Source organism: Apiospora marii (genome assembly GCF_038362585.1).
Source record: "Apiospora marii strain CBS 49790 chromosome Unknown utg000011l_segment0_segment0, whole genome shotgun sequence".
NCBI classification, from domain to species: domain Eukaryota; kingdom Fungi; phylum Ascomycota; class Sordariomycetes; order Amphisphaeriales; family Apiosporaceae; genus Apiospora; species Apiospora marii.
In genome coordinates, this window is record NW_027117382.1 from 4,540,134 (window position 1) to 4,567,664 (window position 27,531).

Here is a 27,531-nt window from a genome sequence, read left to right on the forward strand (position 1 = left end):
TCCGACCTGGGAACCGAACACGTAGTTCTTGGCGTTGGGCACAAGATTTCAAGTCGCGCCGACTTTGGTGAGATAGGTACGGTGCGTGGTGTTGTGCCAGGCGGATTCGACGGTGCAGGTGGTGATCGACAGAGAACACAATATGCTTTTTGAAAGACTTTGCTGATGGCTCAGGAACGAAGAGAAACAGCCTTATTTATAGTGTTCCCACCATTATCAACACCTGGACTTGAAATCTCAACACAGTTCATATCGAGATACATCCCAGTTCTGGTAAATATCTACTCGTTCGTCAGTGTCAATGAGGCCTGCAACAGACTCGCAGTTAACATCTGCTTAGCTTGCACCAAGTCATCTACATCCCCCTTACCTCAGATTCACAGTCTATATTCGGGAGTTGCGCGTGTGTATATCTAGACTAGGTTTACAAACGCCCAACTGACGTGTGATTGGGGAATCGGCAACGTCCTGTTGAGAACCTACATTATAATACCCCTATGAGTATTAGGGAAACGCTGCATGTTTGAGAGTCTGTCAAATACATCAGGCTAAGCTTTGCCAGACTGCTGCCTCTTCGCACATTGTACGTAGTCACAATTGCTGGTGAGCATATGGCACCAGGATCAACTCGAAACTTGCGCACGAGGCCCAAAAATATGTGATAGTCAGCTTGCATATGTCATCTAGAAACCCAAAGATATGCCACTTTGAAAGTAAACATGTGCAACCCAGCCTATCTACCTACCCCTTAAGTTAGAACGCGGCTTACGACCGAAACATGGCTGCCAGCTGACTGTGCCATACGTGAATCGCGAAGTTCTCTCGTATAATCGCTCCCCTAATGCTAACGGTGCCTCGGTTTCATCATGCAGATGTCGAGGAGGCCAGCACAAACTGTAGGATAACCTGGCATCAGTGGCATTGGGCAGTGGAATTACTATAGTTATAGCGAAACAGAGCCAAGGAATTCCGTAAAATGAATTTCGCCCCGTGGATATGCGGGAGGGAGCAAGCTTCACAATACGGCGTATATGCAGGCCAAATTACCAACATTACAAAAGTGAGATCTTGGGATCCTGCTATAATTTGTCGAACTCGTGTACGAATCAATAAGCGGGCGAATCATTCGACATGGAGAAAATCCAAGAGGTGGTGTAGGTCGTGGAGACGTATAGTGAGCCTCGGCAATGCTGGCTGCAAGATGAGGTCAATGACACGCCGAGGTTGGGGTTGGAATTGGAGGTGCAGCAATGCCAATATTGATGACTTCTCGTCTGTAGCAGCAAAACTCATCCCAAAGGTACCGTTGCACAGGTACACTCTACCTCATCCGAAAAGAAAATCAGTCATCAGCCTGGAAACCCAAAACCGACCCCGCACAAAACAAACAGCAACATAAACTCGTGAACACCTTTCCCCAACATTGGATTTCCTCTCTACTGCAATACTCACACACCATGGCGAACCCGCAACCATTCCAAGGAAAGGTGATTTGTATCACCGGAGCAGCTCAGGGCATAGGGTTGGCAACTGCCGAGTACCTTGCCGCTCGGGGCGCCACGCTGTCACTTTGCGACATGTCGTTTGGGGAAGAAGGCGGCGCCATGACTGACGGTCTTTCTGGGGCGGACAATATGACGATGTACGCCGACGTCTGCAATCCGGTATCCGTCAAGGCCTGGGTCGAGGCTACGGTGGAGAAGTTCGGGAGGCTCGACGGCTGCGTGAACAACGCCGGTACGATGATTTCCACTAGTCTCCCAGCTCCGATCAGCAGCTGACACTCGGCGGCTGCTTAGGCGTGGCCCCCAGGAAGATGGTACCCATCACAGAGATGGAACTGGACGACTGGAACCGGGTAGTTGGCGTGAACCTCACAGGCGTGTTCAATTGCCTCAAGTACGAGATGCAGCATATCGCGGATGAGGGAAGCATTGTCAATGTCGTAAGTTGACCATTTGTTTCCATGCCATTTTGTATTTGACTACGGCTTGCTAACCTATTGTTATTATGAATAACAGGCGAGTGTTGCCGGTCTCAAGGGCGCCGCGAGATTCTCGTCTTACATCGCGTCGAAGCATGGCGTTGTAGGCCTGACCAAGGCGGCTGCGTGCGACGGCGCGCCGCGGAAGATTCGAGTCAATGCCGTATGCCCGTACGTTCCCTCTCCTTTGCATCCTGTCGTCCCTTAATCTTCATATATCCTGAATATAACATCACTGACAAACGGGTTTCATCTTACAGAGCGCCTATCCAGACAGCGATGCATACACATCTCGATAATGAAGGCTTGTACCCCAAAGGGCAAGAGGGGCTATCCGCCATGCTGCTCCCAAAGCTTGGGCAGCCAGAGGAAGTCGCCGCTTCGATTGCCTTTTTCCTCAGCGATGAGACCAAGTTCCTCACTCAGGTACTTCACCCTGTTGACGGTGGCTTCGCTGGATGTTAGCTCTGTATAGTAAATACCCGACTGTTACCCATGTGCATCACGAAGTATGGATGTTTTATGCGGCCATCATTGTAGCATTGCCCAGTAGCCTCCGAGGTAGGAATTACAGGTGCATAGGAGGTAACAAGCACATGCATGTAAGATGTAGCAGATGGGCACTGCTGACTGGCTGGGAAACCAATGACCCGAAAAACAGCAGGGCGGGTGATGTGCGCGGGTAAATACCCCGAGCTGGTGCCCAATCCACCCGAGCCGAGGAACCCTGCCATCTGAAATCCTTCGTCTAATGTTCCTCTAGCCGCAGTCAGTGTCGTCGTAAAAGTAAACTTTAGGCTAGTTTCGTCTTAGTCATCAAGAAATATTAGTGTTTTGCTGGGATTGTCTTGTCGTGAGGCGCGTAACCTTCTACTCTAAATCAACCGGCGTCATAAGGACGAAGATTACAAAAGTTCACGAGACGACAGCGGTCATCTCACTCACTCACTCTTTCCCTTGGCTAAGCACGCCTTGCCCGATTTTTCCGATGTCCGGACTCAGACGAGAGCGGGGGCAGGGGCCCAGCGCCAATCACGAACGCCAATCAGTGACCCCGAGTTCAACAGAGAAAAGAAGGGGCCGGTTGAGATCCGGTGTGTAATCATTAGCCACTGCAGAGGAACGCATTCAAAAAATGTCATTCCAACCGAAGCAAACACGTTTTACCTTCGTTTTCCGTACTTCGAATATAGTTCATGTCTGTCTTCTGTCTCGTCTCATCTTGCGTATCAAATTGTGCCGGCCGGACATCCGAGACAGGATCGGTCCTCAATTGGGCGTTTCCCAAATTGGAATGACTGAGTGGTGACGTTGCAACGGGATCGGACCTACGAGGCGCTTTCTGCACACCGATAACGCAACCAAGATCAACAATTGTCTTTTCCTGCAGTGCGCCATGGATGAAGAAAAGAAACCCCGTACGGAGGAGCCCGACGTGCATCGTGGTCATCTCGGGCTTTCAGGGGCCATGGGGGAGGAGCCGCCAAAAGACGCCGTCACAAGCCAAAGCCCGTGCACGTCACTAACGCAAAGCGCCAGCAGCGAGATTAGCGGCGGAAAGATCAGCATTTGGACGCTCATCGACTGCTGGATGCCCCAGAGATGCCGTTACGACCCCAAGAGCCCACCGCAGTTTACGCTGGCGACCAACATCCTCCTTGGATTTGTAAGTCACAATGTTCTCTTCATCCAGCGAGATGTGCAGCAGGTGACTGACGATGTGAGATCAGGCCGGGACATTCACCGTCGCGAACCTCTACTACCCACAGCCCATTCTAAACCTCATAGCCAAGGAGTTCGAGGTCAGCTATGAACGCTCCTCTTTGGTCGCCACCTTGAGTCAGGGCGGCTATGCGGTAGGCTTGCTGCTTGTCTGTCCCTTAGGTGACAAAGTCCCGAGGCGGCCGTTTGTGCTATTGCTAGTATTCCTCACGGCCACGGTGGTATGTATCATGCTTCGTTTGAGGAGAGGAACGCTTCTGACTCTCGCAGTGGCTCGGCTTGTGCCTTACCAGCAACTTCAACGTGTTTATCGCTCTTTCATTTATCTGCGGTGTTGGGTAGGTCGTTATGAGAATGAGGATACGCCGCAATAGCCGCCCTCTATATCTAGATCTATACTGATGAAATACTCCTTTAGCACGGTGACGCCCCAGATAATGTTGCCCCTAGTGGGTGATCTGGCAGCCCCGGAGAAACGGGCTGCTTCGTTATCTGTCGTTGTATCCGGGCTGGCCATGGGTCTGCTCATAGCCCGCGTCCTGTCGGGCATTGTTGCCAACTACACCGACTGGCGCAACATCTACTGGCTGGCCTTCGGAGCCCAGTACACGGTGCTCATCCTGCTGTTCTTCTTCCTGCCCGACTACCCGGCCAAGGACGCGAAGCTGCCGTACTTCCGCCTGCTCTCCGACATTGTCAAGATGGTGGTGACGGAGCCGCTGCTGCTGCAGGCCTGCCTCAGCGGCTTCCTCCTGAGCGCCGCCTTCACCTCGTTCTGGACCACGCTGACCTTCCTGCTGGCCTCGCCACCGTACTCCTTCTCCTCGCTCGAGATCGGCCTGTTCGCCTTCATCGGCATCGCCGTCATCGCGCTGGGCCCCCTGTGGTCGCGCCTCATCACGGACCGGTTCGTGCCGCTCTTCTCCGTCGTGCTCGGGCTGTCGTTCGAGTTCGTGGGCGTCGTCGTCGGCACCTTTATCGGCAATTTCACCATCGCCGGCCCCATCGTCCAGGCCATCATGATGGACACGGGCGCCAACTTCGCGCACACGGCCAACCGCTCCAACGTGTACAACCTCGACCCCAAGGCGCGGAACCGGGTCAATACCGCCTACATGGTATTTTGCTTCGCCGGCCAGTAAGTTTGGTTCACGTCACATAGAATCGCCAAGATTCGATTTGTTAACATCGGTATGTCCAGGCTGACAGGAACGGCCGTGGGCAATCGCTTGTATGCCCATGGAGGATGGGTCTGGAGTGGTGGATGCAATAGTGAGTTTGATCTCCTGAACACAAGCGTACAATACTCTACATACTGTAACATGTACTAACACGCGGAATCAGTTGCGTTCATCGGCGCAGCCATCCTCATTTGCTTCGCCAGGGGGCCACGGGAGTCTGGCTGGCTGGGCTGGCGCGGCGGCTGGAACATCAGGCGGGAAAGCCAGGCTCTAAATCCCAACGCGCAGCCGCTGCGCCATGGGTCCGACACCGAGACGGCAATCGAGGGGGTAGGCACGGGCCGGGAAGAAGATGGAGCATCTGCAAGCGCCGGTCACGCGGCGACCAAGAAGGCGTGGACGTAATGATTAGAACTTGGAAGGTTTGGACTTTTTATGGAAGCAACGATAGACAGAAATATAGCACTTGACTAGTCCCCATTGTTGGCGGGCCAGGGTTTGAAATGAAGGCAGGAGCAATCCACCACAAGGTAAATCGGCCTAAACCAACCAACGCCTGCCTTCTGGTAAGCTTCTGGTAAGACCCAATTTTGATTTCTAGAAACCGTCTGGCCTGAAGCGACTGTATGCACTCATGGTCTTGTCAGCCCGTTTGCGTAACAATTTCGTTAGCTCAATTGTGTGGTCTTCCTTTGTTGTGTATTGGGTGGCTGCTTTGCCATCCCCATTTCCGTCCAGGGCTTTGGTCGCAACAAAGAAAGGCAACCCCATGCCAACGAATATTGGCAGAAACTCCCAGACAATGAGCCACCATGGCGGCCACTTGGAGGTGTGTTGCGTTGTCCTTCGACTCTCCAAGCCAGAAGTCTGTGGCACAATTCCGACTTACCGTTTATTCATATTTCCTTCGAAGCAGCTCTGGAGTTTGACACTGCGTTTGTCGAGCCGATATCTCTCTTTCCATCGAGACTCACATCATGTCGGCCAAGTTTCCTCCCAAATTTGCACCCGGCGCCGGGAAACAAGCAGGCAGTGCCCCAGCTTCTGCCAATGCACCACCTCACTTGCCACCTTCTCCTTGGGCAGCAAGGTTTGACCTCAAAGACGTGCCGGTTGATTTCGGTGATGGCCAGTACCATTCCGGGGTCGCGCCGCTATTTCCTAGCCTCGATCCACTGCACTGCCATGACCTCCCCCCTCCACAACCTCTGGACATGCCGGACGAGAAATCGCTAGACAACCTGTTCCACACCGAAAAAATCCAGCTCTTTAGGGCTTCGGGCCTGAAGATGTGGCAGTTGGGAGCATTGAAGTAAGTGTAGCCGCCACCTGTCTCTGGGGCGATCACCCCCTTTTCTTAACACGTAGTACCGTCGAACCTGACCACGAGGGCTGTAGTGAGTACATGGCCCACTTACCCTTTCACGGCGGGCATTCGGCCAACTACAACGGTGCAGAGAACTACCGAGCGTTTGAAAGCCAACTCTTCGCCATCGACGAGAGCGGGTGGTTCGATGTCTGGAAGAGGGAGAACTGGTTGGATTTGGATGAAAAGGCTCGCCCCAACGAGACGACACCGCATATCTCCAAATGGACAGCTCAAGACCCAAGGATCTGGAAGGAACTGAGAATCGTAATCGAGCTTGGCCAGAGGATATTGGACACACTCATTAAAGGAAGAGATGAATGGTAAGCAGTGCTCCACCAAGGCCGCAAGCCAACAGCTTCTTTCTAACAGTCCACATAGGCTGGACACAATCCTGTTCGGGGAAATGGTCCAAATGGACGGCTCCGCGATCCCGGCATCGTGGACAAAGGAAATCCAGGAATATTGTCTGCAAGCACGGCCCTTGAGTGCAATGCCCGACCGTGGTGCCGTTTACGAGGCCGCCGCGCGACAACGATTCACAGAGCTCACTCGCTTTGCCCATTGTTCCTTCACCGACGAGCTGGACGCCGAACAAAGCAGTATGGCTTGGAGGGGAGTGACCTATTCGGCCGACGACCCCAGCCGGAAGAACGACCCGACTTTTACCGGTGCCAGTATCGTGACCTTGCACTCCTCCCTACTCCGTAACCTTTGTGAAACTACACCAGGTACACTCACCCCTGCAGAGACCAGCCTCCTGAGATTTGATACAGCAATTACGGTGAGAGAGTGCCCACCCCTTCCAGAAGTCCGGGATTGGAACTGACGTGATCGAATGTGTTGCAGTTGATACATGAAATGATGGTTGGTGCTGAGCTGCTGTCTAACTGGCCGTTTGGGGCACTACTAATGCGAGCTGCAGCATGCAGTCGGCAACCAGCGTCGTTATGACAGATGGGTCGATATGAGCCCCAATGAACCGGTCAGTTTAGAAAAGAAAAGACCGCCTGTGTCTGATTTGGCTAATCAATCGCGTCCACGAACGACAGTTTCTTGGAGATGATAATTTGAATGAGTTAGGCATCTCCTTTGAAAAGCATCTCCTGGGGGGGCCCGGGGTGAACTTCCACGAATTCGCGGACGACCTACACGAGGGCGAGGTCCACCGGTGGAGGTCCTTTACGTCAGTTATCGAAGAAGAAGAGGGAGCCGGCGCCATAAGAAGCTACGGCAAAGCGCCGAGAGATGCACTGGATGCAAAGGCAGTCTGGTATGATACCCGCACCGAGTTCAACTGGCAGATTCCCGCCTTTTTCACGGCGCTTCTCTTCACAGACCAGTATTGGACCGACGTGGTAGGAAAGAAGGGCCGTAACGCCCTCAAGCCGCCTGCCGCCTCCTACGGCACTGTCTACAAGCACACAAGGTCTACCCATTTTTCGTTTCATTCCGCCCAGGTGGCGGAGAGGAGACCTGCGGCGGTGGATGAGCTGCGGGCGCCGCTGCTAAAGGTTCGCGAGGCGCTACGGGATCGGATGCAGCACATGGCGCAGCTACGACCGTGGTTCTGCGACGAGCTTGCTCTATGGCAGAAGAGCCTCTGGGGCTGGTCTTCGTTGCGCAACACCATACAGATGTTCCGCGAACACCACGCACGACGAGACTTTCGAAGCTGCGTCTCTTGCCTACGCGCCGTCAAGAGCAACACCGAGCGCTACGCGACGGCACCCAATGAGCCGACCTACGAGACGGAACGCATGACCTACAGGGTCTACTGGCTGCTGCACCTCCTCATGGCCGCATCACTTCCCATGCTGGAACTCCCAGAACAGCTCCTCCAAACTCAAAGAGAACATTACGGCGCCACAATGGCGAACTGGCAACAAATCAAGCCGAAGACTATGATCCACTATAATAAACAGAAGCTGCTGCTTAGTAGGCTCCCCGACATTTTGGGCCACCAACCACAGCATCCGAATGAATACCTCCAGCACGCGGCGGATATGCTGTTCCCGATGGGCATCCTCTCCACATTAGCGCCCCGATCGTGGGTCATGGCGCTCGTTAGTTGCTACCAGGACCTTGCCCGCCAGCGCCAGAGCCAGCAGACCGGGGCCGTAGACCAATGGGCCGACTTCAACTTCGACATCCCCACCTACAGCCGGGACGCCGCTTACCTCGCCGTCAATCAATCGGTCGCTTCCCTGAGCGTGGCGGGGCTCACACTCACCCCCAACAACTGGCCCTGGCCGGAACCCGACTTCCCGAGGGAGGGAGTCGAGGGCAGCCCCAAGATACCGTTCGAGGAGCCGCGGCCGAAGAAACCCGATATCTACTGGAGCATCAACGCAGTCGCGACTCGGAACTGGATCATCATACCCACTTCCAACGTTGTGGCCGAAGTCTGGGACCCCTCTGGCATCCCGGTCGGGGTGAACGGGCAACATGGCAGTAGCTGGCAGGCTCAGCTCCGGGTACTCGACACATGGCATTGTGGCAAGGTGTTGAAGGTCGGCTCGGGCGACGCCGACGTCGTGGAGTTTCGTCGGACCATCAGAAGTCAACCTTCGCGGCGTGTGGGCTGCCTGCACGTGTGGTATATCGAGAGCGAGCTCCTCGAGTTTGACGGCACCCTCTCGCGCGATCTCTACAAGACGGACGGGGCCTGGGTCTACAACATCACGACGTTCTTGTCCGGCGCGACCGACGAGGAAAGAAAGGCCGTCCTGGCCCAAAACAACCAGAACCCGGGATACCTGGTCCACGACCAAATCACCGACGAGACCTGGATGAAGCTGGTAATTCATCGGATCGGTGGTCTAAGACCTGACGCTCCCGTGAGCGTAACGAAGGAGCCCGACAATCCCTTACTACTCACCTGGAGCCAGCTTCGATCGCACGATAATCCAGACACTGGCGTTTACATTGCTATTGACAATATCATATATGACATATCATGTACGTACTTGGCTACCCGTCCTTTTCTCTCTTTCTTTCTTTATTTCTCCCTCTTTCGATGTTTAGACTAGATTACTGACTTGGTGACACCACCACCACCATCAGTCTACCTTGAGCACCACCCCGCCCCTTTCCAGACCCTGGGCTGGCTGGCCGGCCGCGACGCGACGTCCGAATTCTACAGGGTGCACTCGGGGATCGGATCGCTCAACATCCAGCTCGTGGCGCACACGATCCGGCGGGTGGGCCGAATCGTGGACGAGTTTGACGAGCTGACGCAGATCCCGGCCGACTGCTTCGTGCTCCACGACTACATGTTCCGCGCCGGGCCCGTCGAGCAAAGGCGCGGCTACGGCGGGCGGGACATGACGCCCAGCCTCCGGGCCCAAACGCCCGACACGGTCAACCTCGCGGGGATCTACCTCTTCCGCGGCCAGAACGCAATTGCGAAGCGGGCTCCGCCCTTGGAGCCGGTCGCCATGATCTCCCTGGCGGAGCTGGCGGCGCACAATGACGCGGACGGCCTGGGGGCTTGGGTCGCTGCTGTTGAGTCGGACAAGGTGTACGACGTGACGAGTAAGTTATAACCTACCAGGAACCGAGTTGTTGTTAGCTAAAACATCATGGCAGACGTCATCAAGTACCCCGACTACTACTTCGACATCCCGCTGGATCTGGAGAGTTGCGTGGGAGGTCATATCCGGGGGGCGGAGAACTGGTTGCGGGCCCACTTGTCGCACCGGGCGCAGGGCTGGATGCAAGTGAACTAGGGATTATAGAAGGTCGCTTTGTAGGGAGTTTGCATGTATATCGAGGTTACAATCAATTCGACTCTTGTTGGAAAGTATATGGTAATTGTGATCAGATCGCCTCGAGTTGAAAACATGACACATTTTTTTGTCCGGTTTCCGGAAATGGATCGAGGTGTTACCATATTGGATGATCTTATTAGATGCAACAATCGGTCGCTCTGTTGGGGCTGTCTAGAAATACGAAGAAAGGCAACACACCGCTCTAGGGGCGTTGGAATAAAGTGCTGATTGATTGCTGCAGAAATAGGGGTGATGCGAGAAAGGGACGTTGCATGATTGAAAAGTAGGCTCGGGATATTAGCCATTACCGTTGCATGACTTTGCATCCAAGGCATGCCATGCAAGATCCCAAGCGAGAGGCCTAACAACCAACTCTGAGCTCTCGAATGCATGTGCTGGCGGCCCGCTTTCAGCCCCCAAGTTCCAACAACCCCCGTGGTCCCCGAGAGCCAAGAAGAAATCGTACTTGTACCAGCAGAGGATCGTGCCTGGTCATGGTTAGTCTGTCTGGGACCAGGAGAAGGAAAAACCGGTGCCCAAGAGCCAAGCGACCCGGCCGATACGAGATTGTGGCACGCTGGCTAGCTGTTGGCGGTGGGGTCATGGGATCGAATCGAAGGCTTGCGGGGTTTCCAAGGGTCACGGCGGGTTTTTGGTGCTGGGCAGCTGGGTGACAACAGGTTACAGAAACCACCGACACGGAGCCTGGTTCTCCATCAATCATGGAGTGTCAGTGTCCCAACCGTGGCTGGAAAAAAGAGATAAAGAAAAAGAAGAAATTATGTTTTCATAATGCTCAGGCATAGCTACACCTACACTTTGTTGCCGTCGGACGATGTGAGTTGATTTGCAGGTGCTATTGAGGGAAGTTGGAGAAATATTGCTGGCCCAATCCATTGCTGCAAGCAGGTCGGGTTTGGATGGGGCGGCTGGCTGGCTCTCTTCTACACGTAAACGAACTGGCAACTGGTGACTGGTGAGGTGAGGCGGGCGTGCGACAACGCAACTGGCAACTGCAACCCCCTTGGACCGTGCGAGGACAGGACGATTCGCCGGCTGATCGGTGCGTCACCTCTCAGCCTCTGCGCATGAAGTCCCAATCTCAGTAGGCTTTCGGAGCCGATGGACGATTCTGGCATAGCGCCCTCCTGAGTGCAGAAGGGTGCCCCGACTGGCCGTCCAAGCCGAGGGATCCCCCTCGTCGGCACTCCCCATTTAGCTCGCTGGCAGCCGTCGCGCTACGCTGGGGGGTCTCGGACGCCCCAGTTTTGCCAGTGAATACGGGCCTGGTGGAGCCGGGCTGTGCAAGCCAGATGAACCGATGACTTCATCCACAAAGAACCTTTCCGCGGTTCGATGCCTGCCAACCCCAGGGATCATCGATTGCCGGTGAGCAATTGCATCAATGCGCCCCTTCCAGAAGCTCCCTTCTACGTAGCCCCCCTGATTCTGCTGGGTACCCCATATCGTGTAGCTGCCAACAGCACCCCATCTTCAAGTATATAAGCATCAAGAATCCTCCGGCAATTGTTGACTTTTCCTTTTGCTCACCACCCTCAACAATCACCACATTCGCTTTACCAATCAGCTTATTCTAATAATCACCTAATCTCACCCACCCTTAAACCAACCAACCCACCCCAACCACCACCAAAATGCAGTTCAAGAACCTCGCCATTGCCGCCTCGTCGGCCGCCGCTGTCTCGGCCCAGACCCCCATCGGCCAGACCTTCGGTGTCCTGTCCATCGCCTCGGGCACTGCCCTGCAGTACGCCGGCTGGAGCGCCTCGAGCCGCGGCATCTTCGCCAACGGCCCGGCCCAGGACGCCAGCTGCGACAAGGGCGCCAAGGAGGAGTTCGCCACCTTCCACCTCAACGAGGCCGGCGAGCTGTTCCTCTTCAACAACGGCCAGAACCCGCCCCAGCAGCTCTTCGTCGACCGCTCCGGCATGGGCCAGGGCATCATGGGCTACACCACGGGCGCCGAGCCCATTGTCCGCAACGGCGAGCGCGCCGGCTTCTCCATCGAGGACGGCCACCTCAAGTTCGACGGCGCCGACTTCCAGGCCTGCCCCGGCTACGCCGAGGGCGCCTACAAGATCTGGCTCGCCGGCACCTCCAACCCCGGCGGCAACTCCAACTGCACCGCCATCGCCGCCCGCGTCCAGACCATCTCGGAGCCCGTCGGCTGCCTCTATTCGCAGCAGTAAACTGCCACGCTTCATGGAACCCGTGTTTTTCATGTAGCAGGTTGTTGAAGGAAAAACTTATGCAATCATGTAACGACAAAAAACCCTTTATGCATATAGAACGGCGCGTTGCTTTTTGGTTTACGATCTACAAGAGTCATCGGATGGATGGATGAAACAATAATCTGAAATACTACGATTTTGAGGTCTGCACAACACTGCTCCGCTTCATGCTTTTTGTGACTCGTGTGATACATATTGCGTACAAGATGTATTAATACAGTGGTATGTTATAAGTTCCGATTACATTGCCATAATTACATAAGCCCCTTCCCCAATACTGCTCAACAACGAGAGCTCTGCGCCAGCCTCTCTTCGATGGCCCGCTGCAGATCCGTCACCATGTAGTCGTTGGACGTGAGCGTCTGCGCCCACGCCCGCAGCAGCTCGGGCGGCGCAACGGCCGCCACGCAAATGTCGGCAAAGACCCGCAGCGCGCCCCGGAAGTGCCGCGGCGCCAGCTCCGCCGTCAGCTGCGCCTCCTCGAGCTGGTGGAACACGTCGCGGAGCTCGTCCTCCCGGTGGCTGCTCCACGACGATTTGCTGTTTTTGTTTTCGTTGTCGCCGTTGCCGTTATTGGTGATGGTGGCGGCAAGGGTTTTGGGACTTAGGTTGTGTTTGAGCTGGTCGAGGGAGGCGTGCACCTCGCGCATCTTGGCCTCCTGGCACGCCTCGCAGTACGAGCTCTCCACTTCCAGCACGATGGGGTCCCCGGCGCCGCGGGGGTCTGGGGGTAGGACTTGGTGTTTGCGCAGCTTGGCTAGGACGGACTCGTGCATGGGCCGCCGCATGTTGTGTTCGCAGCAAAAGGTGTGTTTGAGGAGCGACTTTTTCGTCGTCGGCGTCTGTTGTATCGCTGTAATATTGGTGGACTTCTTAGAGATATCCCTAACGCTTGTCGTGGTGGATGATGGCCTCTTCATGCCGGGGCCGCACGTGCCGCAGTCGTCGCTCGTGCTGAGGTGGACCGTCACTTGGGCGAATTCCTGGTCCCGGGGCACCAGGCCCGCCCGCGTCATCTTCCGCAGCACGATGGCCGGGTGCTCGTAGACGACGCTGTGGCCGCAGGGGAAGCGGCGGGTGACGTAGAAGGTGTTTTCCATTTGTCTTTTTTGCTCGCTTTGTGTGTTATGGCTTGATTACGTATAGACTGAATGATCTTCCTTCTCAATCTGCGTTGCCAATAGTTTCGGGTTTTTGGGAGGCCAGCCTTCCTTGCCAACATGTGATGCCGTGCCGGGGGCGTATGTGGCGGCGGATAGGTGGTGAGCAAGTTTTTCTCCTCACGCTTAGTATGGCGATGGTGGTCCGCCACGCACGCCGCTGGCGGATCCGTCTCAACTTATTTAGAGGCATATCGGAATAAAGGTTCTTTGTTTTGATTCAGAAGGTTTTGACTTGGCCTGACAAAGGCGGCATGTCTCGAAGTGAAAGGGGGTGGAATCTAAGACATACTTCTCCCACCTGTCAGCTGCCTGTATGACCCCTGTCTAATATCGCAACACATATACTTGGTTATTCATCATCAGCTATATACGATGGTTTTGTCCACTGGGTTCGTATCTTTCCACGAGGTTCGATTTTCTAGCAGCAGGCGAGGGAGGTGAGAGATACTCATTAGCGCGTTGGTTTGCTTTGCTTTGGACTCCAACACGTCTTCATAGATTTGTCGGGTTGAGGGGTCCGTATTGAAAAAAGCCCCATACAGTTTATAGACCAGAGCAATCTGATACGGTCGAATGATGGTATCACCCTAGGCACTAGAATATTGGTCGATTCCCTTTTCCATCGATTGCGATCCCAGCTCGGCGCGTTGCTCTCGGGGCAGACGGCCAAAAGACGTAGACAACGTACTAGCGCCATTATTCTGCCTCGACCCAAATTCTGTGCTAAATTCTTTCTTGTATAAATTTACCAAGATGTTGAACGGCTTATGTACAAGTACTCCCAGTATCATGTCCCTTTAACTGAAATATGCACAGGTGCTTCAATATGTGACGGTGGAAAAGGCATATGAAGAGTTCGCTTGATTTAAATAGTATCGACCGAGTGCTACGCGGTGATGCAATCATAATGTTACATATCCGCCCTTCTCGTCACCTTCAAGGTCGCCTTCATCGGAGGCACCCGGTTCGCCGCGAACCACGTATTGCCCGGCCGCTGCTCTATGCGCTCGATGTCGTAGTGCAAGATGATGAAAGCGAGCATGAGCTTCAGCTCGGTAGCCGCGAAGAACCGGCCCGGGCAGGCGTGCCGCCCGTGGCCAAACGCGACGTACTCGGGGCTCGTCGTGGCGAAGGCCTGACGCGCCCGCTGCACGTACGTGCCCTTCTCCCCGGCAGCCCCGCCCTCTGACGGCTGCTGCCGTATCTCGGCGAACCGGAACGGCTTGAACGTGTGCGGGTCCGGGTAGATCGCCTCGTCGTGGAAGACCGGGTAGGCCGGCCCGCTCACGACGACACCCGGCGGGATGTGGACGCCCGAGGGCGTGGTGATGCCCTCGGGGTCGACGACCAGGCGCGAGGTCGCGAACGTGACCATCGAGTTCATGCGCCCCGACTCCCGCATCGTGCTGTCCAGCTTGAGCATCTTCTGCAGGATCCGCTTGTCCCAGACGTCGTGGTTCTCGGCGAGGACCGTCTTGATCTCGCGGCGGAGCTCTTCGATGTACGCCGGGTCGTTCGCGGCGAGGTCAAACAGTACGTGGGTCATGGCGAACGAGGACGTGTGGATGGAGGCGAAGTTCAACAGAAGCACACGCGAGGCCAGCGAATAGGTCCTGCACAGGTACGGGTCCCCAGAGGCTTTGGCTTGGTTTATGGACCATTGGAGCAAGTCGTTTGGCACCTTTTCAGCCGCTTTCGTTTCCGGATCTGCTTTCCGCGCGTCGTAGTTGGCGACGCGGCGCTCGACTTCGGGCCGGAGAATGCCGATGAATCGATTGGTGTGGATGCGGTTCGGCAATGCAAGCACCAAGGCGGCGAGTGGCCGCAGTGGCTGCCACACGAACTTGAGCATGTTGGCCGTGATGGGGATGTCCATGGCAAAAGCGATGCCGTTCTTTAAGAGCTCCTCGTTGCGACACAGCGGGAGGCCGACAAAAACCCTGTTCGTTATGCGACAGACAAGCTGCTGTACTGTGGCATAGACGGTCACCTCCTTGGTGACGCGGGGCTCCGAGCCGTAGAACTCGCCGACGCCATGCTGGATCTCGTCGAACAGCTCCGGGACCAGGTTGCCCGTCTCGCGGGTCATGACGCCCTTGACGAGGTCATGGTGCACCGGGTTGATCACCAGCTGCGGGTCCATGACGGTGTGCTCGGTCTGGAGGATGTCCATGGCGCGCTCGTGCATGCTGACGCTGGAGTCGGGCTGGTCGAGAAGCCACTGCAGCTCCTCCCGGGGCAGGTAGACATAGTCGTAGTCGCCGGCCACGGGGAAGAGGCAGGCCTGGTGCCGGTACTGGCGGTAGGCCTGCTGGAGGGTCGCCTTGATGTTGATGGCGTTCCGCCATCTTGCACGCTGCAGGGGGAACCACTCGCCCGGCTTGGCCCCGACGATGGGCAGATCGGGCAAATTGCTTCGGAATGAGCGCAGGATCTGGTAGAGCACATAGCTGACGAGGGCAAGCACCGGCCCAAGGACCGCAGGGCGGAGAAGTGCCGACATTTTGCTCGCCTACACGAAAACTTCCGCAAATGAAGAGAAACGCAGCGCGACAACACTGCGTGGAAAAGAAGGGGGTGGAGGCAGTCGGAGTTGTGGGCTCTGGACCCTTAAATATCATGTACTTACATCCATCCTCACATCCTGTATTCACTAGCACTTTGGAAAAGTGCTAGAACGATTGATCCATTCACCCGTCCAGGTGCTGGCGCCAGCTGGCTTTGCTCCCCGTAGCCAGCATACCTGGGATAGGTGCCAGGCCATGACGATTGCGAGTGGAACATCCAGCGGAGACAACATTCTTAGTGTCTTCAACAGTGTGGCAGGGTTAGACGTGCATCAATTCGATTTCACAACCTGCCTACGTGTTTCTGCAACCAACGGTCAATCTCGCCAGTAAAGTAGAGGTTGCAACCAATCCGGCAGTATCGCTTCGGAATGCCAAAGAGCCGTCGAACCAACTCCAAGCACCTGCCAGAGGCAGGTAGGCGTAGGAAGACATCGATGCTTTTGGAGGTGGGACTGGTCAGGGGGCGGCAGGGGATAGTGCAGTAGCGCTCCAGAATGCCCCAGCACTTGGCACCTCCCCCGCCCGCTACCCAGCCAGAACCGTGACTTGAGAGAAGAAAACCGATCGATTCCTCCATTTGAACCTCCAAATAGCCTCCAAGCCAAGATCCATTTAGCGTGCATCCCGTTCGCAAGAACAGGAACTAACCTAGCTGCGTTTTGAATCCTGGGAGAGATCAACATCGCTAGGACATTTCTTGTAAGCGAGGTATAGCCCCGGTGTGATGAACCGATATGTCGTTTCTTTTCCCTTGCTAGCTGGCAGCTGCGTAAGCACTGGAACTCGCTCGAGTTGTCAGTGCTTGTTGCTTTAGCATGGACCACGACCACGGATACTAGCCTTTTCGCTTAAAGGAGATAATCAACATGCTGAGGAGCAAATCTATCAAGATTTAGTATACGAATTGTGCAGGTTGGTCTCTTTTCCCGGCAGAGATGAGCCGAAGCATGCTGCAATCTGCTCCTGTAGGATGACTGCCACAGTCCTATGGAATTAACGCCTTTTGCAATGATTGATTCATAGGATATAGTTCTGGCTGGACAAGCACCGCAGGTACGATCAAACCATTCAACAGTAGTAATCGTGACACAACTGGATATGGCGAAACAAGACCCTATCTTATCTCATAGATACGCTGGTCGAATTGTTGCGTGGATGGTTGGTTGTTAGGGGGCAGGCGGGCCAAGCTAGGCGGGCCAGAGCCAGCACTTCCTAAAGTGCTTCAGTGTTGCTTTGTCCACCAGTAAAATGAAAAGAAAGCGAGATCAAGCTAACCGATAGAAAACTATTTGATTATGGATACACTGAAGGCTTTACCAGTGTTAATTCGTCATGTTGGGTACGAGTATGGATCGTTGCGATCATGGAGGTGCTTCGATGTTCGAGGCTCAGAGTATGGCAATGGATAATGATAGCGCTTCTGGACCCTGGAAGAGCGCCGAGCCGAAGATCTACCGGGGCGCTGGAGACCGCCAATAACACCAAGTTAGCGCATTTGATGCGACACTTCCGGCATGACCTACCTGATACCTGCGACCTATTTTCCATCCCCGTCTCTGGCTTTGGTGCGTTCGGAATTGATTGATACCAGTTAACGGGCTTTTCATGACAAGGCCCATGAAGTTATGACACTAGAACGATTTGGGGAGGATATTTTGTTAAGGGACAAATCCGTTCGGGCCAACCGGATTGATTGAGACGCGTTTCTTTATCTCGCTTTCGCGCGCTACAACCGCGTATCCGCGACCCCTGCATACCTGCATACCCCACATCACGTGGCACAGGATCAGGTGTTGGATATCATGGAAGACTTCAAGTTTCCAGACATCAAGGACTTCGGCGCTTTAGCCGATGCGGCGGCGGCCGAGCGCATGTCATCTCAGCGGGTGCTGTCGACGCCGTTCGACTCGCCCATGCAACATGGCTCGGCCCAGCCCCAGACGCAGACGCAGACTGGCTCGTTGACCCAATCCATGTCGCAAAGTCGGACCCCCAGCTCTGCAGCTCAGAACCCGGGAGAGGAGGAAGAGGAGGAGGAAGAGGACGACGCCGAAGAGCCGGATGCTCCGCCGCCCGCGCCCATTGGTAGCGATATCACGGCATGGCAAACGGCCATCCAGACCCTCCCCGCCGAGTTCAAGAACCAGCCTCAGCCCCAGCATCCATTGGCGGTCATGCTGTCGGAGCAAAAGACCATCCGGCAGATCGAATGGAACCCCAACCGCCAAAACGGCGGGTTCGTCCCGAGGACCCCCAACGACTTCTCTTCCATGATGATCTTCATCTGCGGGCAGATCAACCCCAACCCATGCCGCAATTGCCGCCTCAAGAACGGGCCGTATGCGAAGTGCGTGGTGGCGCCCCCCGAGATCCTGGCCGTGAGCACCATCAGGCACGCTTGCGCCAACTGCTGCTACCAAAACCAACATCGCGTGAGTTACTCGTGGGGTTTCCCCCCTGTTTCTTTTCATTTCAAGGCGAATGTCTGACTAATGTTTTCCTGCATAGCGATGTACCAATGAACCCATTTCGCATGATGAGATGATCAGGAGCCAGGTTGGTAGAGCCGGCGGTCTCCGGAACGGCGCCCCCAAGGTCAGGAAGCCAAAGTCGCACATTCCCAAGACAAAGCCGGCGCCGGGCCCGATGCCACCTTACGGCTCGCATTATCAGTACCAGACTCCGCAACATTCTTCATATGCAGGCGGTACTGTTGCCCATACGTCCGTCCCGACCCAACCGTTGCCGTTATCCAGCCTTGGTAAGCCCTCGTCGGAGAGCGGCTCCGTCAAGTCGTTTGCGGACAAGGTGCGGATGGCGAGGGCCTGGAACGCGCAGTCGCGGCGGAGGATGAAGGCCGAGCTGCTCCAATGGCAGGCTGCTCTCGCGACGGCCGATGCGGAGAGGCCTAGAAAGACCGCCAGACCCCCGGTCGTGCAACAACAGCAACCACCACCACCACCGCCACGCCAACCACAGCCGCCGCCAACACCACAACACACGCAGCATCACAATTCAGGACGGCCGCCGCCGCCGCCCGCTACTCCTAACTACAACCATCACACCATGCCCTCGTCAGCCCATCCACAGCCCACACCGTCCTCGTCGTATCCACAATCTGTCCCTCCCTCATCTTACCCACAGCAGGCCACCCCTTCGTCGTCTTACCCACAGTACACATCAGGTTTGACCAACGGACGGGCCGCTGCCGCTCCCGTCTTTCAACCCGCGAGCGATGTGAATATGGGTGATCCCGACGACGGCTCTGACATAACGGATAGCGAAGAAGAAGACGAAGGAGGAGGAGGTGGCGAGGACCATACGTGGGCGGGCTTCGACGACGACGAAGCGGACCAGGTGATGATCAAACCTCCGGTTCCGTAGTCGTTTCCCATGGTTGTGTTCCAGTTATGGTTTTGTCGCACTGGTGAGGATAGGGGGGAGTCCAACGAGAGCGATGCATTGCCCAATTCCCCGATAGATGCCCCGGGTTGTATGCATACAGCGCTGTTTAGTTTGGGATGTACTTGCTTATGTAAATTCATACGATTTGTAGCTCTAGCTTGACCCGAAGATATCCAAAATGAGGCGTTCACACTGTCAACAGCATATCATATCCCTCCACCTCCCTGGGTTGGCCACTCGGCTTTACTGCTTCCTTTCTCACAACTGCCCACATCGTACCCAAGACGAGTGACGTCGAACGCGACAGGTGGTCCCAGGAAGTCCATGACCTCGCCCTCGACGCCGAGCTCGACTTCCATGGACATCATGTGCTTCGGGTCGAACAGCGACGGGGCCTTCTTGGGAAGCTCCCGGTTGAACTGTGGGTGGAGGTCAGCATCAGGCAGGCACCAACCACACCTTGACCGGTGAGACGGGGAGGAGGAGAAGGAAGAAGAAGAAGAAGGGGAAACTGACTATGGCCAGCATGCGATGCATGTCGTCGTAATGCCGCGGCTTGAACCCGTCCCACATGTTCAGCAGTTCGTCCCGGACCGCGGCGTCGTGGAGCCCGAGCGAGAGCAGGAAGCTGTTGTACTGGTTCAGCGACACTGAGACGAGGTAGTTGCCGCCCTTCTTGGCGCGGCGGTCCAGGGCGTTCATGATGGCCAGACAGCCGACGATGCCGGTCTGGAAGTCGGAGTTGGGAAGAGGCGGGACTATCGTGTTTCGCAATTAGCTCACACTAACCCTTTCTTGATGACCCATCGTCCGCTCAACTCACCGATAGGCTCCCCCTCAACGCCCATGAACTTGCTGAATTCCCACGCCAGCCCCGTGACGGCATCGCTGATCATCTGCCACCCGCTCCGGTGCGCCAGCGGCCCCTCCCACCCGTAGCAGTTCTCGCGCGCGTACACGATCCCCCTGCCGCGGCGACGGGCGACCCCCCGGACGAAGGCGGGGCCGAACCCCAGCCGCTCGAGGGCCCCCGGGCGGTACCCGTCGAGGACCACGTCGGCGTCCTCGAGGAGGCGCCGCAGCGCCTCGCGCCCCTCGTCCGTCTTGAGGTCCAGGTCCACGTCGCGCTTGCCCAGGTTGCTCTCGTACAGCAGGGCCGTCAGCTCCGGCAGCGGCGCGCTCGAGACGCGGACCACGGTCGCGCCGAACAGGGCGGCGAGCCGCGCGATCGTGGGGCCCGCGATGGCGCGCGTCAGGTCGAGCAGCTTGATGCCCTCGAGCGGCCTCTTGTTCGTCGTCGTCGGGTTCGGGCAGGTCTGCTGCGGCGCCGGCGCCGGCCACGGGACGGGCGCGGATAGGACGTCCAGGTCCGATTCTTCGATCAGGTAGAGCGGGTCGTCGCCCACGGCGCGGCCCTGCGGGCTGTCGCGGTACTCCTGCGCCGTCAGGCACAGCGTCCCCGCCTGGCGCCAGTGCTCGTTGCACTCGAGGTCGAGCCACGCCGCGTCGTCGACCCGCTCGCGCAGCGCGTCCGCGTACCGCGCGATGACCTCCGTGTCATCTCCCAAATCCGGCCGGTGCGTCGGCAGCCCCAGCATGCGCAGGCTCGGGCTCGCGTCCAGCCCGCCGTGCAGGTGGAACCAGCGGCCGTCCCCGCACTGGTAGATATTGGTGCAGAGCCGGCGCCAGGGCTGGGCCTGCTGCGTGGTGTCGGCGCGGAGGAGGCGGGCGCGCACGTCCGGGTCGCCCACGAGCGGTTTCCCGTCCAGCTTCACCAGGAGGAAGGAGAAGGTGAAGGCCGTGGCGGCGTCGCTGTCGACTACGACGTTCTGGTCCTCCGACAGGCCGAACCGTTGCGTGGTGATGGCGTTGGCATGCGTCGCTAGCAGCGCCCAGAGCGCCGTGCTGCACTCGGTCACTTTCGTCGGGACCGGGATGAAGGGGCGGTCGATGGTGGTGGCTGTTGCGAAGGTGGTACGGGACGCGGCGGCGCGGACTTCGGGCGGGAGGCCGAGGCGGGCGTCTTGCAGGAGGACGTCGCGGAAGATGCGGTTGGCTTCTTGGTGGATGGTGTAGGGCTCCATGATTCCGGGTTTTGCAGTTCTTGACAAACCTTCAATGTACTCTGTCTGGTCTATTGTAATCACTTACAGTAACTTCACCAATGGGTTGCATCTGAAGTGATCTATCTACATATTTGACTTCTTCCAGTTATTTTTTAAGATGGACCTACCATCTCCTACTTCTGGCTCCAAGAGTCGAATTGTCTCTTTGGGGTATTTCAATATTGCCTGAATGGGATCCCTAAATGACAAGATAGGAATGCCGTAAATGGCAGGCGCGGGGTCAGATCGGGGGCAATTGTAAGCCCGGCAAGTCGAGCGACCTTTGACTTTGTTGGTAGCACAAGACTTTCAGTATGCATGGGAGTAATGACCAACCCGCAGTAAAGGCAAACATTCCAAAATTGGGATTTCTGGGTGACCTATATTCTCGCGGCAGTGACTTCTCACCAGGCTATTTTGTTCGAACGACTGGGCTACTGGTGTAAGGAGTCGGTGTTAGCGCTACCCCTGGCATGGGAGGTCAAAGGGTATGCTATGCACACACTTGACATCCCTTCTTCCACATGGGTTGCCCAATTGAGTATATTATTGAGCAATGCAGAACAAGCGCGTACTTGACCCAAGCGGCACAATTTCTGATGTAGTCTTGGCTTGAGCTCATAGAAGATGTAAGAAAGCGTAGTCGAGTTCTAATGTGGGTGGATGTAAGGTTAGTATGTTAGATTGGATGGTTAGAAGCAAGCTGGTGGGGTTGAAAGGGCCCGCCTATCGGTAGAGCCTGTCAGTAAACCTCTTATTTGCAGACGGCCCAGGCCGAGCAAGTTTCACCAGCTGAAGCCTTCAGCTCTTGGAATATGGTTGGAGATATGCATGACCTGACCACTGTCAGAATTTTCAAGGAGCTGAAGAGAGCAACGTAGCAACGCAAGACGCAAGCACCGCGGCGGTGCACTGCTCCAGCGACAGATCAAATGTCAAGACAATACAACTGAAGAGACAGAACACCACAGGATCGAGACCGAATACCGAGGCACGCACTCACATGAAAAGTCCGAATGCTTATCCACATCTATGTAAATCGATGATGGTATGCACTTATTGGTCGGGATGCTGGCGGCTTCACCCGCCTGTTCTTGGTTCTCAGTTTCGACTGCTGGAAGTGCAGTGCCTTTTTCTACGCGGTCCAGAATTCGCGACCCGCAGTGACAAACTGGGGAGCTAGGGAGGCAGTTCAGCATGGATGCCAAGGCCAGCGCACCTTGTCTTCTTACAGATGCAATGTGACATCAACAGCACCAGAGTAAGCAGCCGTTCAGGGCGAAAAGGAGTCATCAAATCTACATTATTGAACTCTGCCTGCGGTCTTCGGGTACAGCAGCGCATCTAGTTGTGTTGATCATGCACCGAAATTCCTGCAGGATTCTGAATGGGATACTTAAGTATGTAGGCGGTGCTGTTGAAGGCAGGAACGAAACCGAACGCGAAGTTGGTTAGCGTACTTAGCGCAACAAGGGCAATCATTTCGACGAACCAAAATATGCAACCTACCTCCATAAACGTCGGTATCGTATTTTGGCGGTGTGGAAGGAACACATTTGACATTCATCATCATTATTATTAGCTACATCTGTTGCCACAGCTCGATGTCGTACATAGAGCACGGTTCAGTGTGGTTTATTGCTTTGAGCAGCCTCCAGCCTATACGATTCCGCGCCTATACGATCCCGCGACTCTGCAGAGCGAAAGGCGGCTTGGCCGACAAAACGTAAGCTTCGCCAGGACAGCCCGCCACGTTCGCAAGATGGCTCCGCTCAATCGGTGCCTATGCAACGCCGTGATTCCACATCCCACCTCAAAGACTCCGCCGGCGACTTGTCGTTTCAACCGAATCTGACATCTGCCACCCATGCACCTGTATCTGAGATTATTAAGGGTCCTGTGCATCCCAGCCCACATCGTGGCTCGAGGATATATACCCTTAGCTCTGCACCAACCCCCCTTGGACTAGGACTGTGTCTTTGATCACTGTCTTCAAAGTCTCATCAACCATCACCGTCTAACTTAGGGGTTTACTTATATATCACACGAACGAGATCCCTTTAGACCAGCAACCCACTACATATACCCCTCGTGGCTGAACACATCCACGATGACGGAACCGATACCTTCGCCTGCCGGGCTTCCCTTTATCGGCAACATCCTCGATTTGCAGGATGAGGTGCCCTTCTTTGCCATTGGCCGTCTCCTGGAAATATACGGCCCCATCGTCAAGTTCAACGTCATGGGCTCCGAGAAAGTCGTCGTCGGCAGCTTTGAGCTGTTCGACGAGCTATGCGACGAGACCCGCTTCTACAAGCTGGTGTCGGGCCCATTGGTCGAGGGCCCTTTCAGCCCCGAAGTCCGGGGCGCCGAGGGCCTCTTCGGAGCGATTGACGAGAAGCGGGATGACTGGGCGCAGGCGCACCGCATCCTCCTGCCGGCATTCGGCCCGCTGGCCATCGAGAACATGTTCCCCGAGATGCACGACATCGCTAGCCAAATGGTGCTCAAATGGGCAAGGCAAGGGCCCAATCATCGCATCCTCGCCCCCGAGGACTTTTCGAGGCTCACCCTCGACACCATCGCCCTCTGTGCCATGGACTACCGCTTCAACTCTTTCTACCAGGAAGTAAGCATCCATCGTCCTACGACTGGCTATGCCTATGTCGTTGTGCATGACGAATGACTAATCGTGGTGGCAATAGGACATGCATCCGTTCGTCAAGTCGATGAACAATCTGTTGACGGAACGGAGCAACAGTAACCAATTAGGCGGGATGCTGAAATCGCTGATCCCATCATACAAGGAGCAGCTGAAGCAGGACTCTGATCTTCAGTTCCAGATATGTCAAGAGGTTGTTGACCACCGGCGTCAGAACCCGACTGAGAAGAAGGATTTGATGAACGCCATGCTGTATGGAAAAGACCCCAAAACCGGCGAAACGATGCGTGATCGATTGATCGCTGTTAACATGCAGACATTTCTGATTGCCGGTAAGTTCTTCAAACCTTTTCCCTCTCCTGATGTTCCCCGACGATGAACGCATCTAACTCCTCCTAGGACACGAGACTACCTCTGGCTTACTGAGTTTCGCCTTCCTCCTGATGCTGAAGAACCCCAAAACGTTCTTCGCCGCGCAGCAGGAAGTCGATCGGGTGATTGGAAAGGACAAGATTGAGGCCAAGCACCTGCGAGACCTGAAGTACATCAACGGTGTGCTAAGGGAGACTTTACGCCTTAACCCTACGGCTCCCGCTTTCCAGAGGGCCGTCCGACCGGAGAACACCGAGGACTTCGTACTGATCGGCGGCGGGAGATACGAGATCCCCCGCGGGCAGAGCATCATCTGCAATCTCATGAAGATCCACACGGACCCCAAGGTCTGGGGCGACGACGCCAACGAGTTCATCCCGGAGCGCATGATGGACGGCAAGTTCGAGAAGCTGCCCAAGAACGCGTGGAAGCCCTTCGGAACCGGCGTCCGCTCCTGCATCGGCCGCGCTTTCGCGTGGCAAGAAGCGCTGCTTTGCATCGCCATGATTCTCCAGAACTTCAACGTCGAGCTCGCCGACCCCGACTACGAGATGAAGATTGTTCAGAGCTTGACCATCAAGCCCAAAGACTTCAACATCGAGGTGTCTCTGCGGTCCGGGATTACCGCTACGGGCCTGCAGCACCGACTTCAGACGGTGGACGTGCCGGACGACATCAAACAGGAATCAGACGCCAAGGCAACAAACTCGGATGAGCCGGTCGGCATGACGGTCTTGTACGGCTCCAACACCGGAACCTGCCAGGCGCTCGCGCAGAAGCTTGCCTCGCAGGCTTCCCAGCACGGCATCAACGCGTCTGTCAATGACCTCGACTCAGCCATCGACAAGCTGCCTACCGACTCCCCCGTCGTCATCATCTCGGCCTCGTACGAAGGCCTACCCCCGGACAACGCCGCCCGCTTCATCGCCTGGCTCGAGCACCTCGCCCCCGACGCCCTCGCCGGAGTCAGATACGCCGTCTTCGGCTGCGGCAACAGCGACTGGACCGCGACGTACCAGCGCATCCCGACCCTGCTCGACGAGCTGATGAGCAAGGCCGGCGGCGAGCGGCTGACGGCCAAGGGGTCGACCGACGCCAAGATGGGCGACATCTTTGCCGACTGGGATGCGTGGACTGCGAACGAGCTGTGGACCCACGTCTCGTCCGACGCCAAGAAGACTGACAATGCGCCCATGAAGCCGACCATCGAGATGGATGTCTCCAAGGCGGACCGCGCGGCGCATCTGCAGCAGAATGTCCAGTGGGCTACCGTCACCAGTACCAAGAAGCTGACCAACGAGGAGGCGTCTGAGAAGCGGCAGATTGAGTTCGAGTTGCCCGAGGGCGTGACTTACTCGAGTGGTGACTGTAAGTAGTGATGATGGGATAATATTCCTGTACAACTCGTTTCTTCTGAACACTTGCTAACTAGATTGGAAATTTAGATTTGACGGTCTTGCCCCTAAACCCCGAAGACACGGTGCGCAGGGTGGTCAAACGTTTCGGGCTGCCCTGGGACGGCATCATCACCATTAACAAGAGCGGGTCGACGACGCTCCCCACTGGAAAGGGCGTCTCGATTTTCGATCTCCTGCGGGGCTACGTCGAGATCGGCCAGCCGGTTACGCGCAAGGAACTCGAACTCATTGCGGCATCGACCCAAGACGCGGAGGATAAAGCACAGCTGCTGTCCCTGGCCGCCGACGAAGCGGCCTTCAAGGAGAAGATCGCCGCCACCCGCATGACCATCCTGGACTTGCTCGAGCAACACCCCACGTGCACCATGCCCTTCCCGGAATACCTCGCCCTCCTACCACCGCTGCGACCGCGGTACTACTCCATCTCCTCGTCGCCGCTGGCGAGCCCCACCACCTGCGCCCTAACGTACAGCGTCATCGACGAACCGTCGTGGTCCAGCACCACCAGCCGCTTCGTGGGCGTCGCGGGCACGTACCTCCGCAGCCTGACCCAGGGCGACAAGGCCCTCGTGGCGGTGCGGTCCACCAACCACTACTTCCGGCTGCCGGCGGACCCCGAGGCGACGCCCATCGTCATGATCTGCGCCGGGTCCGGCATCGCGCCCTTCCGCGCCTTCGTGCAGGAGCGGGCCGTGCTGGTCCGCGAGCGCGGCGGCGCGGACAAGGCCAAGCTGGCGCCCGCCGTGCTGTTCGTGGGGTGCCGGTCCGCGGGCGCCGACCGCCTGTACGGCGACGAGCTCGACGCGTGGCAGAAGCTGGGCGCCGTGGACGTGCGGTACGCGTTCAGCCGCGACGAGGCCCGGTCGGAGGGCTGCCGCTACGTGCAGGACCGCCTCTTGCATGACTGTGCTGATGTGCTGGAGATGTGGGACAAGGGCGCCCGGTTCTACGTCTGTGGCAGTGGGAATATGGCTAAGGGCGTCGGGCAGGCGGCTTCGCAGATCGTTATGGATCGGCGGCGCGGGCGGGGCGAGGAGGTCACGGAGGAGGATGTGGAGGATTTTAAGGGGCGGATGCGGAATGAGCGGTTTATTGCGGATATCTTTGATTAAGTATATAGATACTGAATGTACATAGTACCTAGAGCGGTGGGTGGTGCTGGGCGTTCGACATATAGATGAGGGAAAGGGGATGACGTCTTTCAATATAGTTAGATACCAAGAGAAGCTATACTCGGCATGCCATATTATATATCATTTTGAGAATCAAAGTTCATAATACAACGGAACGCGTCGCGTCCTTGTCCATTGCCAATGATTCTACAAATGTCTAGTCGTGACCCCTGAACTTCACAGACTGCTTAGGAAACAGCATGCAACATGCGCTGATCTACCCAATGGCGAGGGATTCGAGAGACCAAGGTCGTCGATATACTTGCGCTAGCTGGGATTTCATGAGTTCAGGGAGACAAGGAGGCATTGTTGCTCTTGAGAATATCAACATAGTCCCTGTCACCCAGTCCCAGAACAAGGAAGGGTCTTTGTGTACCCAGCCATGT

General features: G+C 56.1%; 9 protein-coding genes across 9 annotated transcripts; 6 read left to right on the forward strand and 3 right to left on the reverse strand.

Moving 5' to 3' along the window:
* Nucleotides 1-1,457: 1,457 nt before the first annotated feature.
* PG985_014575 (uncharacterized protein) lies at nucleotides 1,458-2,449 on the forward strand (the record flags this gene model as incomplete). The annotated part of the gene is made up of 4 exons (XM_066834341.1): nucleotides 1,458-1,737; nucleotides 1,800-1,945; nucleotides 2,022-2,155; nucleotides 2,245-2,449. The coding sequence occupies 4 exons, from the start codon at nucleotides 1,458-1,460 to the stop codon at nucleotides 2,447-2,449; spliced, it is 765 nt and encodes a 254-aa protein (XP_066679081.1).
* Nucleotides 2,450-3,380: 931 nt separating this feature from the next.
* On the forward strand, nucleotides 3,381-5,292 carry PG985_014576 (major facilitator superfamily transporter; the record flags this gene model as incomplete). Its single annotated transcript, XM_066834342.1, has 6 exons — nucleotides 3,381-3,650; nucleotides 3,715-3,927; nucleotides 3,977-4,044; nucleotides 4,125-4,844; nucleotides 4,908-4,978; nucleotides 5,051-5,292. The coding sequence occupies 6 exons, from the start codon at nucleotides 3,381-3,383 to the stop codon at nucleotides 5,290-5,292; spliced, it is 1,584 nt and encodes a 527-aa protein (XP_066679082.1).
* A 572-nt stretch (nucleotides 5,293-5,864) lies between these two features.
* Nucleotides 5,865-9,984, forward strand: PG985_014577 (uncharacterized protein; the record flags this gene model as incomplete). Its single annotated transcript, XM_066834343.1, has 7 exons — nucleotides 5,865-6,199; nucleotides 6,256-6,576; nucleotides 6,635-7,037; nucleotides 7,179-7,238; nucleotides 7,306-9,214; nucleotides 9,320-9,790; nucleotides 9,845-9,984. The coding sequence occupies 7 exons, from the start codon at nucleotides 5,865-5,867 to the stop codon at nucleotides 9,982-9,984; spliced, it is 3,639 nt and encodes a 1,212-aa protein (XP_066679083.1).
* A 1,697-nt stretch (nucleotides 9,985-11,681) lies between these two features.
* On the forward strand, nucleotides 11,682-12,236 carry PG985_014578 (uncharacterized protein; the record flags this gene model as incomplete). The annotated part of the gene is made up of 1 exon (XM_066834344.1): nucleotides 11,682-12,236. The coding sequence occupies one exon, from the start codon at nucleotides 11,682-11,684 to the stop codon at nucleotides 12,234-12,236; it is 555 nt and encodes a 184-aa protein (XP_066679084.1).
* A 323-nt stretch (nucleotides 12,237-12,559) lies between these two features.
* On the reverse strand, nucleotides 12,560-13,378 carry PG985_014579 (uncharacterized protein; the record flags this gene model as incomplete). The annotated part of the gene is made up of 1 exon (XM_066834345.1): nucleotides 12,560-13,378. One exon carries the CDS (start codon nucleotides 13,376-13,378, stop codon nucleotides 12,560-12,562), a length of 819 nt encoding a protein of 272 aa, XP_066679085.1.
* A 973-nt stretch (nucleotides 13,379-14,351) lies between these two features.
* On the reverse strand, nucleotides 14,352-15,944 carry PG985_014580 (uncharacterized protein; the record flags this gene model as incomplete). Its single annotated transcript, XM_066834346.1, has 1 exon — nucleotides 14,352-15,944. One exon carries the CDS (start codon nucleotides 15,942-15,944, stop codon nucleotides 14,352-14,354), a length of 1,593 nt encoding a protein of 530 aa, XP_066679086.1.
* A 1,869-nt stretch (nucleotides 15,945-17,813) lies between these two features.
* Nucleotides 17,814-19,395, forward strand: PG985_014581 (uncharacterized protein; the record flags this gene model as incomplete). The annotated part of the gene is made up of 2 exons (XM_066834347.1): nucleotides 17,814-18,443; nucleotides 18,520-19,395. 2 exons carry the CDS (start codon nucleotides 17,814-17,816, stop codon nucleotides 19,393-19,395), a joined length of 1,506 nt encoding a protein of 501 aa, XP_066679087.1.
* A 227-nt stretch (nucleotides 19,396-19,622) lies between these two features.
* Nucleotides 19,623-21,500, reverse strand: PG985_014582 (caib baif family enzyme; the record flags this gene model as incomplete). Its single annotated transcript, XM_066834348.1, has 3 exons — nucleotides 19,623-19,835; nucleotides 19,933-20,174; nucleotides 20,240-21,500. The coding sequence occupies 3 exons, from the start codon at nucleotides 21,498-21,500 to the stop codon at nucleotides 19,623-19,625; spliced, it is 1,716 nt and encodes a 571-aa protein (XP_066679088.1).
* Nucleotides 21,501-23,631: 2,131 nt separating this feature from the next.
* PG985_014583 (Bifunctional cytochrome P450 reductase) lies at nucleotides 23,632-27,085 on the forward strand (the record flags this gene model as incomplete). Its single annotated transcript, XM_066834349.1, has 4 exons — nucleotides 23,632-24,150; nucleotides 24,227-24,515; nucleotides 24,583-25,923; nucleotides 26,001-27,085. 4 exons carry the CDS (start codon nucleotides 23,632-23,634, stop codon nucleotides 27,083-27,085), a joined length of 3,234 nt encoding a protein of 1,077 aa, XP_066679089.1.
* Between the last annotated feature and the right edge of the window lie 446 nt (nucleotides 27,086-27,531).